The following is a 15,356-nucleotide window of genomic DNA, read 5'->3' as shown; positions in this document are numbered from 1 at the left end:
GAAGAACCACTGTCAGGAAGTTCTTCCTAATGTTTAGCCAAAAACTCTTTTGATTTAATTTCAACCCATTGGTTCTGGTCCAACCTTCTGGGGCAATGGAAAACAACTGCACACCATCTTCTATATGACAGCCCTTCAAGTACTTGAAGATGGTTATCATATCTCCTCTCAGTTGTCTCCTCTAGAGGTGTGCACCTGAAAAATATTCGGGTTTTCTGCTTCAGGTTTACCCAAAGTGGGAAAACAATTCAGGATAACTCGAATCCCAAAGCGGCAAGCCACTTCAGGATTTGAGTGTTTAAACACTTAGATATGCTTTCATGCAAATGCAAGAAAAGTGTTGCTTTCAAACACTGGCTGCTTTTCAGCTGATGGGAGGGGGATCCCCATCAGCTGAAAAAAGCTGCCTGTGATTGAAAGCAGAAACACTTTTCTTGCGGCAAGAAAAGTGTTGCTGCTTTCAAACACAGGCAGCTTTTTTCAGCTGAGGGGGGAGAGGAGGGACCCCTCCTCCCACTCCTGTTAGCTGAAAAAAGCTGCCGGCATCTGATAGCAGCAGCAACACTTTTCTTGCACAGCAAGAAAAGTGTTGCTGCTTTCAAACACAGGCAGCTTTTTTCAGCTCCCTCCTCTCCCTCCCCTCAGCTGAAAAAAGCTGCCGGCATCTGATAGCAGCAGCAACACTTTTCTTGCACAGCAAGAAAAGTGTTGCTGCTTTCAAACACCCACAGCTTACAACCTACCACAGCTTACAACCTGCTTTCAAACGCCCACCTCTCCTCCCAAGACAGGGTGGGAGGAGAACCGCAGAGGCTGGACCAGAGAGTTGTGCAAGATCCAGCAGGAGGCGGGGCAGCTCAGGAAACTTCCCACGCCTCGCACGCCCTCGGCTTGCTAGCACCTCTCTTGCCACCCGCCTCTCTCCGCTGGTGCCTGGCTCTCCGGACCCCCTGGCAGGCAAAGCAGGCGCGGGACGTGCGAGGCGCAAGAAGCTTCCTGCGCTGCTGCAGGCGGGAGCTCTCCCCTAACTGTCCTGGTTGCCAGCAGCTTTGCCAGCCGCTAGTGAAATGGTGTAAGGAGGCTTGGTGTGGAGGCAACTGCTGGGGCTCCCTTGGGCCGGCAGAAGGTGAGCTTTTTGCACCCTGCAACGAGCAGGCTTTGCTTGTAATAAACGTATATTGTAAATACTAGCAATTTCTATACTCTGGAAGTTGGATGGGTGTTATGTTGTTAACTGTTTAAATTCCTTTGGTAAACTCCAGCCTCCAGTGGCTGGGAAGGAGCTGAGCTGCAGTAGTCAGAAAAGTCGCCTACACTTCCCATCAAAACTTTCAGGAACCTGACTCATGTCCCGCCTCGTGTCCGGCATCACTTGTAGCTTGGCTCTGCGCTCTAAAATTCTGCCTTGCAAATAGGATTATCACTTTTTTTCTATCTGCCTTTTATTAGTGTTCCAATTAGCACCAAAAGCTGCTCTGAATTACTGCTGGCGCTATATTTTCAGGGGGAGAGCAGCTGCTGCTTGCTTCTCTGCCCATAGCCCTAGTTGCACTCTGTAATGGTTTTTGCACATAGCACAGTCAGTCCTGTCTTGAGACCTAAAGCAAAAAAAAGATGATTGGTCTTTCCTACCACCTTTTTCCCTTGCCTTCCCCCCGCCTTTTTAACTGAACATCAAATCTGAAGAATAATTTTTTTAAAAAAATGTGAAGAAGAGCACCAAGGAACACAAAGCTTGCACATTATTTTGTGATTTTCTAGTTGATCTCAATGAATGAAAGGTAATTGTGTTGCTGTTAGATTGCTGTCTGCAATTTCCCCCCAATGACACAATACCTCAAAAGGATTCATTGTGATTTTAAAAGCCTGCAATGTACGTTTGACCACTTTTAAGAAATGCGGGTGATCAATACAAATTCTGCATCCTGGCTGTGCTTTGGGGGAAGGCTGCGCTCAGCAAACTGTATGAGCATTCCACGGGGCACCTGTGGCTCAGATCAATGGAAGCTGAGAAAATTCAATGGTTGTTGTGGATTTTCCGGGCTGTATCGCCGTGGTCTTGGCATTGTAGTTCCTGACGTTTCGCCAGCAGCTGTGACTGGCATCTTCAGAGGTGTAGCACCAAAAGACAGAGATCTCTCAGTTGTTAAACTGTGGAGAAGATATTAGCAGGTGAGAAAATTGAGGGTTGAGAAAATTAGCAGGTTGAGAAAATTCAGTTTTCATATATTTAAAGTGAACTGATTACCTGAACCAGATTGTATGAAAAACATTGTATTACCAATACAATGACCAATTTCAAGGCTTTAGGAATCAAGTAATGTGAGCTCACGTGTGAACCATATTCAGGCAGCATAGTGTCATGATTAGGGTGCCTGACAAAGATCTGGGAGACTCACAGTGCAATCCTATGCAGAGTTACTCCAGTCAAAGTCCATTGAAGCGAATGGGCTTTGACTGCAGTAACTCTGCTTAGGATTGCACTGTCAGATTCAAACCCTCACTCGACCATGAAAGTTTGCTGGGTGACCTTGGGCCAGGGACTGACTGTCAGCCTAACTTACCTCACAGAGTCACAGGGTGAGGCTACTCTGAACCCCTTGAAAGAAGGGTGGGATAAACTAAATAATAAATAAAAACAAACTACAGTCGTGTGCTCTGTGTCCCAAATCGATTGTAGTGGCATGTCAATAGGAAGCTAGATAACAGCATCTGGGTCTGACTATTCCTTTGTATATATAAATACAAGATAAAAATGTTACTTTCATGAAATCAGTGTAGAGGACAGGAAAACAATTTCATTAAGTTAAAGGGTCACAAAAATGAAATACACACTCAAGGAATTGTGGCATTGCGAAGAGAGCAGCCCCAAAGGACTGTGCATTTCTCCTTTTTATTATGGGTCCACCAAATACAGATGCATCAGTGTTACCAAATGTTTATAAGAATTCATCTGGAGGAATGATTTGCCTATATCAAAGATGTTGAAGGAAAAGACCGAGAGAAATACTATTTTAGAAGTAGTAGGTACCTCTTCTAACCTAGGACCTGCACTGAAGATAGTTCCTTTTCAAACCTAGCAGGGGGAACAATTAATAAAGAAACCCATTAAGGTCTGATTGTTGCTGCTAAAAAGGAAGGTTGGATTTCAATCCTTTGAAGTAACTGAGAATGATTCAGGCCTCATTACAGAGATATAATCTACATTCATACATTTATGTTAGTGATTCAGATCTATTGGGACAGATTGAATTCCGTTAAATAGTACATCTTTCCTCTGGAACTTTTCTCAGGCTTTTTCGGGCTAACCTAAGAGGGAACTTAACAATAGAAAGTAGTAGGGTACTTAGAGATTCAACTGTGCTGTAAAAGAAAGGCTATACAGAAAGTAGGAAAAAAGGAACAAGATACCATCTAAAAAGCTATGTCAGTTTTTCATTGGGCCTCTGTTTGTAAATGCCCATCCTGTCATCACACAGTATAGAGAAAAAAAGGAGTCCGTGAGTACTTTTTCACCAAATATTGTACCTGCTGTAACGAGATTTAATAGGATCGTTTCTAAGATAATTTTTTTAAATAGAACTTTTCCTTCATGCAGAACACGTAACACTGGAAAGAGGATCTTAAAAAAAATGAATAATCAACAAAAAAAGCCTATCTTTAAAAAAAAAAAAGAGGAAAGAGGTTTTTTTTAATCTTCATTCATCCTTCAAAGCATTCTTCTTTAACTCAATATTTAATTGTACTTTGCAAATCAAGGCTGTAACAAATGCACATCGGAAGTCTATTTAAATTAGTAAGTCTTCATTTGGAAAAAATGTACTCAAATGAGATTACTATAGTGATTATTAATAATTATCCATTGGTATCCCACCTATTCCTCTGATACGGTAAGAGTGGCATACATGGTTCCCTCCAGTTTGGTTTCACAACAACCCTGTGAGGTAAGTGAGGCTGAGAGAAAGATAACCCAGTGAGCTTTATGGGTGAGTGAGGATTTGAATCGACCCTAATCCAAAACATGAAGAACCACTTGCCGCTATTTCAAACCTTTCCTCATATATTATTTCATAGCGATTTTTTAAAAGATAAATGCTCCCATACAGCTGGAGTTGCATGCCATTCATCGTGTGTCGCACTAATGGCTTTGAATGGGCATTGAAAGATGCAACTTACTTGATTTCAGATATTTATATCATGCTTTTCTCCACAATGGGGGCCCAGAATGGCTTACGACCTTGTTCTCCCCCTCCTCCATTTTATCCTCACAACAGCCCTGTCAGTTGTCAGTTTTCATTGGTTGTTTGTCTTCAGACAGGTCTCTCTTGCCAAAATGGGGTGGGTGGGATATTTTACAAATGGGATCAACCTATTATTTGGGCTGAAATGCAACTCTTATGAAAGATTTACAGTGTAATCCTAAAGAGAGTTATACCCTTCTTAATCCCCTGAAGCCAATGGGCTCAGAATGATACAACTCTGTCAAGGATTGACTGTTAGCTACACATCTCAATGAAAGAAACAAGTGACAGCAGACATCCCATCACTTCTGGTTCCTCTATGCACTTTGTAAAAATGCTTTAGGATCCCCCCTCCTCTTTTTTAAAAAAAAGAGACCTCAAAATGTCCTAACACATTTGTCCAAGGAATTGAGTGCATGCTTCTGATACGAAGAAGAAATATTTTGAAGTGGCACAAACAATATAATAAAGCACCCAGATTCCAGCCACTAAACTTTTCTTTTTCATTTTAAGAGCCGTTTTAAGTGCTTTCCCTCGCCCCCAATCAAAGCCCATATATTTCAGAACTGACTCCTTGGCAAAGGAGCACGCATCATAATTGAAGAAAATCATTTCTAATTTTCTACTGCTGCATTACCAATAAACTCTAGGGCCCAACCTAATGAATCAATCCAATCTGAGAACTATTTGTTCTGTATGTATGATCTGCTAGTCAGGAGAAGATTGATTCCAAATGCACAATATATAATGCCCTGGCAGTTTTTCCATTGCATTCCATTGATCAGCATTTTCTTTAGATTATGCTTCTTCCAAGCAAACTCTGTGTTTACATACAAGAGAATCCAATTCTTTTTTATTATTATTACTTGGAGGGCTAATTTTTTCCTCTGTAGCATTCCTTTAGAACATGAAATAACAACCCCTCGTCTTGCATGTTGCAATCCTCATTTTATGCTGGCAAATGCCAAGGCACACTTTCGTGCCCTCCTGCTGCACAACCTGTGTTCCAGCAGGGCACTCTTGCAGACCCTGAGAAACTATCTGAAGAGAAGGCATTCCTTAGCATCGGGGAAGGTATACAAATTTGGCACATTCTCCTGGAAGCCTGTTAAGTGTTGGCAACAACAAGGGTCAGCACAGGAAGACACTAGAATATCTGTCATGATATTCCTTGTGAAACATGACAAATTCACTGGGAAGTGTGGGTAATAACAGCACCTTCTGTGAAAAATAAATCATTAGGCGCCCTTCAAAAACAATAGATGGCTTTGGGGGGAAAAGCTTTTCAAACTGGAAAATGTGCCTCTTTCTGGCAAAGGAAATTGCATTATTAATAATGATGATGATGATGATGACGACGACAGACAGACTTTCTGGACAGACTTTGCAATGCCAACGAAAGCTCTGCCCCTTCCCCAATTTTCTCCCCCCCCCCATGTCTCCTTATTTTCTTTTGAAGTCAAAGGCGTGATTGGGTAAATGAATCATGTTAGCAATTAGAAAGCGACCACTTAAGGGACCTTATTATTTCAAGGCGAGTTTGGAAATGATAAATCTTGGGAAACGCAAAAAAGGAAGTGTCGGTTTTAAAAGTGTGACACCCCCCCCCTTTATTTCAGCAACGGAAGCAAGAAATCACAGAATCATTTAAAGGAAGGGGGGGCAGAGAGAGTGGGAGACCTCCATGGAAGCTGGCAGAGGAAAGCCAAGCAAAAGGACCTAATTATGTTTCCTTTTTCTCTGTCTCCCTCTCTCCCCCTCTCTTTTATATTCTCTCTGACCAGCACATAAACTACTTTTGCAGGGTTGGTCTGCACTATATATTTTTTCCAATCCCACCTCCCTTTCCTTTAGATGGAAGGGGGGGGAGAGAGAGCAAAGCAACAAGCACCAGGTGGCTCTTAAGTACTCACTGCCAAAAAAATAAAATAAAAATCCTTCTCTAGAAAACAAGTTTCAAAAAAGAGAGAGCGAGGAGGGGGAGGGAGGGGGCTCCCTAGAGGGGATTGGCTGAGGCTGGAAGACAGGGAAATTAGCAAAGCCTCCGTCTCCAAGCCATGCTGGTGGCCGGCAGATCAGCGCAGAAGAGCCGCTCGAGGAGCAATTAGTCGCGTTGCTGCTGCCGGAGGAGAGGGAGGGGGAAAGAGCAGACCCGGGAAGCTCTCGCTCGCTCGCTCCTCGCAAGTCGCCCGCGGCTTTCGGATGTCCCGGCACCGCCGCTCGACCCCCTGCGAGCCAAGCCCGGCCACCGGAGGCACGGCTCACCGCTCGGGTTTGTCATCTCTCCGCCTCGGCAACCTGCTGGCAACCCAAAAGAGGGGGGGGGGGGGGCGCGGAAGAGAAGTTGCCGGATTTCTCCGTCTGCGTTTAATAGATGGAGGTTTATTTCTAGAGGGAAAGGGGGACACGTCGTCTGCCGCTAGGTGGGACGGGGTGGGAAAGGCGATGCAGAAGAGAGAGGGTGCCTCCTCCCCCACTCCGGCTACTCTTATAACACCCCCTCCCTCCCCAGGATTTATTTATTTTTAAAATATAGAGGTTTATTTCTAGGGGGTTCCGAGGGAAAAGGAGACACGTTTGGTCACTAAGTGGAACGGCGTTTCTCGACTTTGTGGAGGTGCAGGAGGGAGAGGGTGCCCCCCCCGTCTGCTCCCCCCCCATTTGAAAAACTTGTTCGGAGGGGGCGTTTTCGTGTTGTTCACTCGCCTGTCATCTCTCTTTTCCAGCCTCCCCCGCCTGGAAGACGGTGCAGCCAAGAGTGAGGAGGAGAGAGGACTAACCTCGTCCCCAGACCAGGAGTTTTGGGAAGAAAAAAAGAGGATTTTGCAGATTTTGCAAAGCGATCGACGGATCGCCGAGAAAACTGTTAACTTTGCCGAGAAGGATTGATAAAGGCTAGAGAGGCGGCCAGGCAGAGGGAAGGGGGGCCCCGCCGCCCTCGGGAGCGCTCGCCCCCCGAGGCATGGATGCGAGCGCCCTCCCTGCAGACCAGATCGCGGCTCCGCGGGCGCTAAGCGGGAGCGCTGCCCCCCGGCTGCCCCTTCGCCTCTCCGCGCGGCCCAGCCTTCCAGTATGTTTCTTTTCATGAGGCATCTCCCAGCGGCCAGAGCTTCGGGACAATGTGCAAATGGAGACTGACACAGGGTGCCTCAGCCGTCGCCCACCTGCCTTCCTCCTCCTCCTCCGGCTGCTGCTTGCTGGTGCTCCTCTTCTGGATGTCGGCCCTGGCCCTGCCCTGCCATGAGCCCGGCCGGGACATGCTGCTCCCCAAGGGCACCAACTCTTCTTCGGCCTCCGCCTCTTCTTCTTCCGCCGCCTCTCCTGCCAGCGCCGGGAGACACGTGCGGAGCTACAACCACCTCCGCGGAGACCTGCACTGGAGGAAGCTCTATTCCTACAACAAGTTCTTCCTGCGCATTGGGCAGGACGGGAAGGTCAGCGGGACCAAGAGCCACGACTGCCCCTACAGTAAGTGCCTTTCCTTTCTCTGGCTACACCGAAGGCCTTCGTTTACTGATTTGCTGTATTTATTCTCCCCCATGGGGACCAGAAGTGGCTCACGTCGTTCTCCTCTCCTCCGTTTTATCCCCACAGCAACCCTCTGAGGTAGGTTAGGCTGAGAGCCTATGATTGGCCCAGGGTCACCTAGCAAGCTTCCATGACAGTGTGGGGATTTGAACCTGGATCTCCTCATTTGATGCTCTAACTGCTACACCATGCTGGCTCTCTTCATGGAAAGACTTCTCAAATGGGCTGCCTCTGCTTTGCCCAGTGGCTGGCGGGTAGGTGCTCTGCACATGCACAGAGGCTCCACCGCCTGTGGTGGAATTTCATGTGCGTCCCAGAGGCTTGAGTGTTGGCTGGGATTTGGGATGAGTGACTTCTGGCTCGAAATGAAATTTTACAGCCCCAGCACAGCCCCCCCCCCCCCCCAAACTGCCTGGTCTCCATTCGAATGAAGTTTTGCAAAAATTCCTTTGGAGCCCACTTTAATTTCTTGGATGTTTAAGTCACAGTGCAGTCCTATGCACGGTCACTCCAATCCAAGCCCTTTGGAAATAAATGAATTTAGGCTGACATACGCTTTGAAACTGCTGGTCCTTAATTTAAGCACTTGGAAATGAGTGAGTTTAGGCTTTTGCAATATTGTTGCATTGGACTGTACTATTTTTGCACTGGACTCTGCTACTGTTTGAAAACGGCTGGTCGTTTTTTAGAGGCAGAGAAATAAACGGGAAATATGGCATCTTTTCCCACCGTCACCCTTACTGCATCCAAACCATCACTTCTGCAGATGTAGATAGATCTGTAATGTATTCTGGCTTGAAGCAAGCACCCGACGTACGGGGGAGAAAATGGGCTGGGAAGGCGCGAAGAACAAAGTTGCCAGTTGCTTAATTCAAAACTCTTATTGTATCTGGTGGTTTGAGCAGACTTGACCTGCAAAGCAGTGTGTCTACGCTAGTGCTCAAGATTGTGTCAGATCAACAGGTCGGGAAAGCTGGGGAACTCTGCTGGTGCCGTAACCTGAGGAAATGTACTTTGGTGTAACTACAGGATTTGAAATCTGGAACAATTCTTTGGGGAGGGGGGGGGGGGTAACTGTCAGATAAGTTTTGCAAGATCTCCCCTCCCCACTTCTTCCCCCAGGCTCCCCAGCCTCGTTAAAAATGCAGGTCTCTCCCTTTCTCTTAACATTTTTCCTGCCTCTTTTGGGAGCTGAAAGGCTGGTACCTCATGGAGTTTTAAGTAACTTTTTAAAACACAGGCGTGCGTCTTGCTTCTCTAGCCTTTAAACTGGAGCTTCGTGTTTTGTGTTCTCAAATAGTACATATATGCAGCCTTTCTGGTGTCCTGTCAGACCTTCCTCCACCCTATCTCCCCCCCCCCCCACACACACAAGGGTCTCATGTTGCAGCCCAGAGAGAGCCTTGTAAACATCTGGGGCTACATCTAGTCACCCAGACCTCACACACAATCTCACTGTCCCCTCTTCTTCTTCTTCTTCTTCTTCTTTTTTTTTAAAGAGAGTTGATAGATATTTTTAAAGTAAAAGTAATGTTTCACTTTTTTCCATGGACGGAACTGGAGAACCATAACCTTCTAGTCACTTTTCTTTGCCTGCACAGTCTCAGTATAAGTAACTGCAGTAAATCACAGGCTCTTTCACTGTAATTTTAAGGGACCAAAACCAAAAAAAAAATCTAGCGAGTTGGGTGAACTGGAATGATACCCTTTTAAGTCAGCTGAAGTCAGTGGGGTTACAAAAGTGTAACTGCTTAGGATTGTGCTGTTGGTTATTCATCTGTTTGAATAAGGTGCATTACTGCATTTTTTGAGGCTGGTGAGCTTCTGGTAGCTATTTTCTCTGCCTGCAGGCAGCTCTTTGTTTCATTTCTTGTCACATTTGGACTCTGTTCTTTCAATACGAAGCTAAGGTTGGCAGACCTGAGATTTTCCTCACTTTATGTTCCAAAACAATATCCCTGTAAGGAATATGTAAGGTAAGTTAGGGTCATACAGAGATTGACCTAAAATCATTTAAACTCATGGCTCATTTGGGTTATGAAGAAACATTTAAAAGGTACATCCCCCCTCATGATTCCCAACATGATAGTTGAACCTGTGACCCCCCCCCCCCCATGGGTGTAAGCTGAAAGAAAGTAGACTACTCAACTGCTTTCCCACAGCAGCAGTTCCCATTTAACCAAATCAAGACATATAGCTGATAATGGTGATGATAACAACAACAACATTCGATTTATATACCGCCCTTCAGGACAACTTAATGCCCACTCAGAGAACTTTTTAAAACAACAGACATTTTGTAGCTGGGGAACTGTGGAAGGTACTGAATCTTATAGAAAATAGTTTATTCTTCGGCTGGTTAAAACAGGTGGACTTGTAACAGTGTTGAATTCCTGTACCATGGCCTTTGCTTAGTACACCTTACTTTTTATTCTCTGCTCATATAGCCTAGTTTCAGGTGGGTAGCTGTGTTGGTCTGCAGTAGAAGAGCAGGGTTCAAGTCCAGTGACACCTTAAAGACTAACTAGGTTTCCAGGGTATGAGTTTTCGAGCGTCAAGGCTCCCTTCGTCAGCCTGGTATCTCTAATCACATATTGTTGGTTTGTGCTGTAGACAATCTGTTAAGGAACTACTATAATCTTGATGTTTTGTTTCATGTTTTTGTGAAAACAGAGAAAAGTGAAGCAAAAAATTATTCTCGAATTCTTGTCTCATGGATGATAGTAGATACAAGAGCATTTTAAACATTTTACTAGTGTGGTGTAGTGGATACAGGGTTGTACTTGGACCTGGGAACCTGGGTTCAAATATTTGCTTGGGCAATGAAATTAACTTGGTAGTCGTAGGCCAGTCATCATTTTTCCCAGCTGCCCCTGCCCCACAGGATTGTTGTGAAGAAAAGAATGAGATCACCACCTTCAGTAAAGGTGGTGATCCCATTCTTTTCTTCACAACAATCTTTCAACAACAACAACAACAACAATAATAATAATTTTCCATCTCTATTTCCTTCATGGGCCTCCTTAACCTATTGTAGATGGGGCTTGCAAACTCAGAATTCCGTTGAGTGCATTTGACGTTCTTGACGCCGTTCCACAGAAAAAGAAAGATGGCTGGGGTTTTTTTAGCCTGGATCGACCTGTTCAGCTATGCATCTTGTTTTATCTTACAGTTCTCCCTCTGTTATAGGGGGTAGGGAAAGAACTGGATACATATTGGGAGTTTAATGGGTCAGCTGTGACATATGACACAGGCCTGCGTTTTTAGTTCCTTCTACCCCTATTCATTTTTTTTGGTATCCCCCTACAGAGCTGGCTGGCTTTTCTGTTGAAAGTGTGGTTCTTGGGACGTGCTCTTTCTCCCCCTTTTTTGCAGGACTTTCTCCAGGGTACGTTAACTTTATCCTAGAGTTGTTTCCATCTGTTGTCACCTTATGCTAGAAGTAGGCTGCAGTTCTTGTGAGAAGTTTTTTTTCCTCTTTTTCTCACAGTATTAGGACGTGGTGCTAATCCTTCAGAGCTAAATGGAAGCAACTTGGCCTCGCATACATTTTTCACATATGGAATTCAATTGCTGTAAGATAGAGGTTTTTAAAAAAACATATTAGACACATTCATAGAGGGTGCTATTAGCCAAATTGAACCTCCATCTCTGAGTACCAGGGCTGGGGAGGACTGCCGACTTTCATGCCCTGGTCGAGAGCTTTCCAGAAAAAATAATGTTGGACGAGATATCATTTTTGGTCCGATCCAACATGTAGTTCTGATGGGCTTTGTTTTTCATGAATTATTTCTAGGGAGAAAGGCTTGGATTTGTGTAGGAATTGATGTAGCAGTCTGTTGCTTCAACTGCCAAGGTGAAGGACGATTTGATATTATCTCTATTTATATTACAATACTTTTGCTAGAGTTCTATTTCTGCAAAGGAGCATGTGGAGAGGAGTGCTTCTTTTATAACTGTCCTGTACCTTAACCACCTGCCTGTCACACAGAAACAAAGTTTCCTCTAGCATGGAAATAAATTAATGGAAAAGTTTTACCTGTTAAAGTCCTGTGTGTCCAACTTCTGGTAAATGCATGGGAAGAGGACAAGTAAAAAGGTAGTCGTCCAGGAGCACAAGACAGAGTATTAACAAGAACATTATTTTTCATAAAATACGTAACTGATTGAGCAGCCTTCCCCTCTCCGCAAGCACCATATAGTCATGTTGTTTTCTTAAGTGCTCATAGCTATCTCTGAATTCTTTGCAACAGTATCTAAGGAAGACCATAGCATGGCATAATGAGGTTCTGTGCAAAGAATTTTATTCTCCAGATCACTAAGTTAACACCAACTTTGTATTAAAGTAAGCATAGCTCTTTGTCAAGGAATCGTGGCTGGCATCAGCACAAGGCAGGTGGGATAGCTGCCAGGGCCCACGGCTTCTGCTGAGGTCCACTGTTGCTGACTCCCTTCTCACACATCTCCTCTGATGCCTACAATCATACCCTTCTACTGCTTGCTTGTGAGTGCTTTGTTACCTCTACTCCCAGCTGCGTATGGTGCCTAGCACTGCTGGAGAACAACATGTGAGGATCAGCAGTCCTCATGGTCATGGTGGTGGCACTCCTAGCTGCACCCACCCAGCACCATCAGGGGAAAGGGCATGCAGGCAGTGTGGGTGGCTGTGACTGGAGGTGGTGGGAGAGCTTGCAAGTGGGCAAAGGAAGGATGCACAGGCAGGTGGAGGCAAGTGGGTGGGAGGGCAAGAAGGGGAGCCCAGTTATGGGCATGGAGAAGCTTAAGTACTCTCTGGCCAGGCTGCCCACCCCAAACCTGGACCCAGCCCTGCTAGGAATAAACCCACGCAGCACACGGGAGTAGCTGTTCCTGGGACCAGAAGGTACAATGTTATGTAGGGTTTCTAGTGCCACCATCACACAGGCTGTGTTTGTAGTGCACAGCATGGAACATACTGCATCTGCTGTGTGGCACTGGGGTTTAGGCAGAATGAGAACACAGAAAACCTTGGACATCTATGTGGAGATGTCCTTAACTTGACGGAGAACTGTGAGGTTGGCTTTATGGAAAGCTTCCACTTCAAGATACAGAAGTCCAAGAACCCTATATGGTTCTGCAGGAAGGTTTTAAAATCCATGCATTTGTGGGAATGTGTTGAGAATAACATCATAATTATGAATTTGAATGAATTTTCATCTTGCCATGCTGGGACTCATGTAAGAGGTAGTTTGGGTACTTCCTCATTTTGGTACTGTGCCTTTCAAATTCTCCATCAAATATGGGTAGACGCTGCTTACGAAAACATAGGGGTTTGCTTTTGGGGTGGGTTTGTAATTTGTTGGTAGGTGGAGCTCGGTAAGATTGTATTCATGCCAATATTGAACACTTATACAATCCCCTAAAGAGATATACAGGAGAACTGGACAGTAGTGGACTGGGTGGACCATTGATCTTGGATCTATATTCTGTGTGCTTCTTGTGGAATCCACCACAAACGAACTTCCCATGGCAAGTACTTTGTGGGAGCCGGTCCTACTATGATGTACAGTAAAGCAACCATTTCAGGCAGAAGACATGAAATACTGTTACGGGATGGAGTACTGTCAGTACTATCAGTTGTCTATTTATATGTCAGTGAGAAATGGTTCTGTTGAGCTCACAGACTGTTGCCAAAATGTCTTACATTTTCCACGAGGATGAGTGTAGCGCAGAGCAGTGTACCATGTGGATTGTTATTTTTCTGCTGAGGGTCTCCGAATCATTGAGAGCTTTTCCTGGTTGACCCAAGGGTACGTTGTGCGCTGTGTGCTGAGAAACTCTACCATTGGCCATATGAAAGCTATGCATGAGGCACATTGTAAAGAACGGAATGACCTTTGCATGGCCAAAAAACCCCACTTGTGCCTCAGGGCTTTTTGAAAAATGCTAATGGGCCGCCCTAGTCAGCTTGCTGTGAATATCAAGGAAGGATATAATCTTTTCATGCCTATTTCACAATTTAAAAGTCCTCCCCAAAGCTGCTACTGTAGGGAAAATATGACTTCAGATGCCTGGGTATTGTCCCACAAAGCCAAACTGAAGCTTTGGAAAGGTGTTTTTGCTTGGGGAAGAGGCATGAAAAGAAAGGGTTAAAAACCCTCTTCCCCACTGACTCTTTCCCTATCTTCAGAACAGCAGCCTGGGGCTGTAAATTAACATATAAAAACTATGTGGTCTGGTTTTGCCCTCAGCCAACCCTGGAAGGATGAATGGGAAGTTACTGTAACTGCTCCCTAGTTGGGTTCTCTTGAGATTTGTCAATATGTGCTACTTTTTAAAAGTAGTACCCTATGGTCTTGGTGAAGTTTAATCTTGTTTCATAATGCCTGAAATTTCAAGGAACTTACCAACCATTAAAGTATCTACTGGAGAGCTGCAATTGATTGTATCTTTTTGGCTGAGTCTGGGTTAGTATTCATAAATATGTGGGTTTGAAATTTTAAAATACTTGGAATTTAAGTTCGGTTTAAATCAGTGCGCTTGACCTGGTCAACAGTAACCAATTTAGGTTCCAGTGATTTCAGTGGAAGAGCTAGATTATATCTGCTGATTTTAGTTAACCATATTTACAGATGCATGACTTTCAGTTTGCCGTTTTATGTTAGCAAAAAGCTTATCAGTAACTGAAATCAAGCTACCAAAAGTACTACACTGCTTCAAATAGATAAAACAATACTATTATACTCAATACTGATTTTATATTCAAGTATTTGATACCATCAAAGTAAGAATGTCTTGCACCCTGCACAGTAAACATAATTAATACAGTTGATTAAACTATGAACTCAGTCTAGCCAAGGTCAAGTGCAAGTCTCCTAGATATATTGAGAAAGTTAAAACATGTGTTTAGCTTGCCTATTGAAATAACTTTGGCTGAATTGTGCACCATTAACTTGGAAATCACTAAATCCCAATGCTTGTTTGAAATTTAACTTTTACAAAAAAATTGAAAAGATTTAATCTCTGGCAAGATGCCAGTGAAATCATATTAAAGAAGCTGTCCGTATTTAATTAAAATAACTTCTCTGTCAATAAAACTTGAAAAGGGTCAACCTGGCCTAAACATGTTGGTTCAAAAGAAAGTTTCATTGAGTCTCAATTAAATTTGGATGGTGTTTAAGCTATAACTTATCCTGGTGTCTCGTTTAAGCTAGCACATTACATTTCTTGCACGTGCAGTAGTACACTAGGAGTCTCCAACCCTAGTGAGCGCTGAATTGGCACGCTAACGTTGTATACATAACAGCTGAAGGACCTGTATAAATAAGGTACAGGGCATGTGCAGTGCAATATGGGTAAATTATTCTTGCCTGCCTGATGTTGCTTTTACACTAAACCTGAGTTCTCTTGGCCCCCCTTTCTTAGTAGGCTTAAGGTTGCAGAGAGTAAGTCGGAATAAACAGCTGGATGGGAAGCTAACCAGGGCCCACTTACTAAGTAGCTTAAACAAGATTCATTTCAATAGCAGGTTGGGTCCATAAATTCTGTATATTAAGCACTAAATAAGGGTTTACTTTGGCATATGTTTCCCGACTTGATTACATAGTG

At 44.3% G+C, this 15,356-nt stretch overlaps 1 protein-coding gene across 1 annotated transcript in view; it reads left to right on the top strand.

Annotated features, from left to right (window-relative positions):
* The first annotated feature begins 6,343 nt into the window (after window positions 1-6,343).
* FGF10 (fibroblast growth factor 10) overlaps window positions 6,344-15,356 on the top strand; it is a 120,570-nt gene continuing 111,557 nt past the window's right edge. The window contains exons 1-2 of the mRNA XM_054987284.1: window positions 6,344-6,513; window positions 6,968-7,709. Coding sequence (XP_054843259.1) covers window positions 7,361-7,709 — 349 coding nt within the window. The 5' untranslated portion in view covers window positions 6,344-6,513; window positions 6,968-7,360. The remainder of the gene's footprint in view (window positions 6,514-6,967; window positions 7,710-15,356) is intronic.

This window comes from Eublepharis macularius, chromosome 8, assembly GCF_028583425.1.
Source record: "Eublepharis macularius isolate TG4126 chromosome 8, MPM_Emac_v1.0, whole genome shotgun sequence".
NCBI classification, from domain to species: domain Eukaryota; kingdom Metazoa; phylum Chordata; class Lepidosauria; order Squamata; family Eublepharidae; genus Eublepharis; species Eublepharis macularius.
Note: the sequence above shows the minus strand (reverse complement) of the source record. Positions and strands in the feature narration are given on the sequence as shown.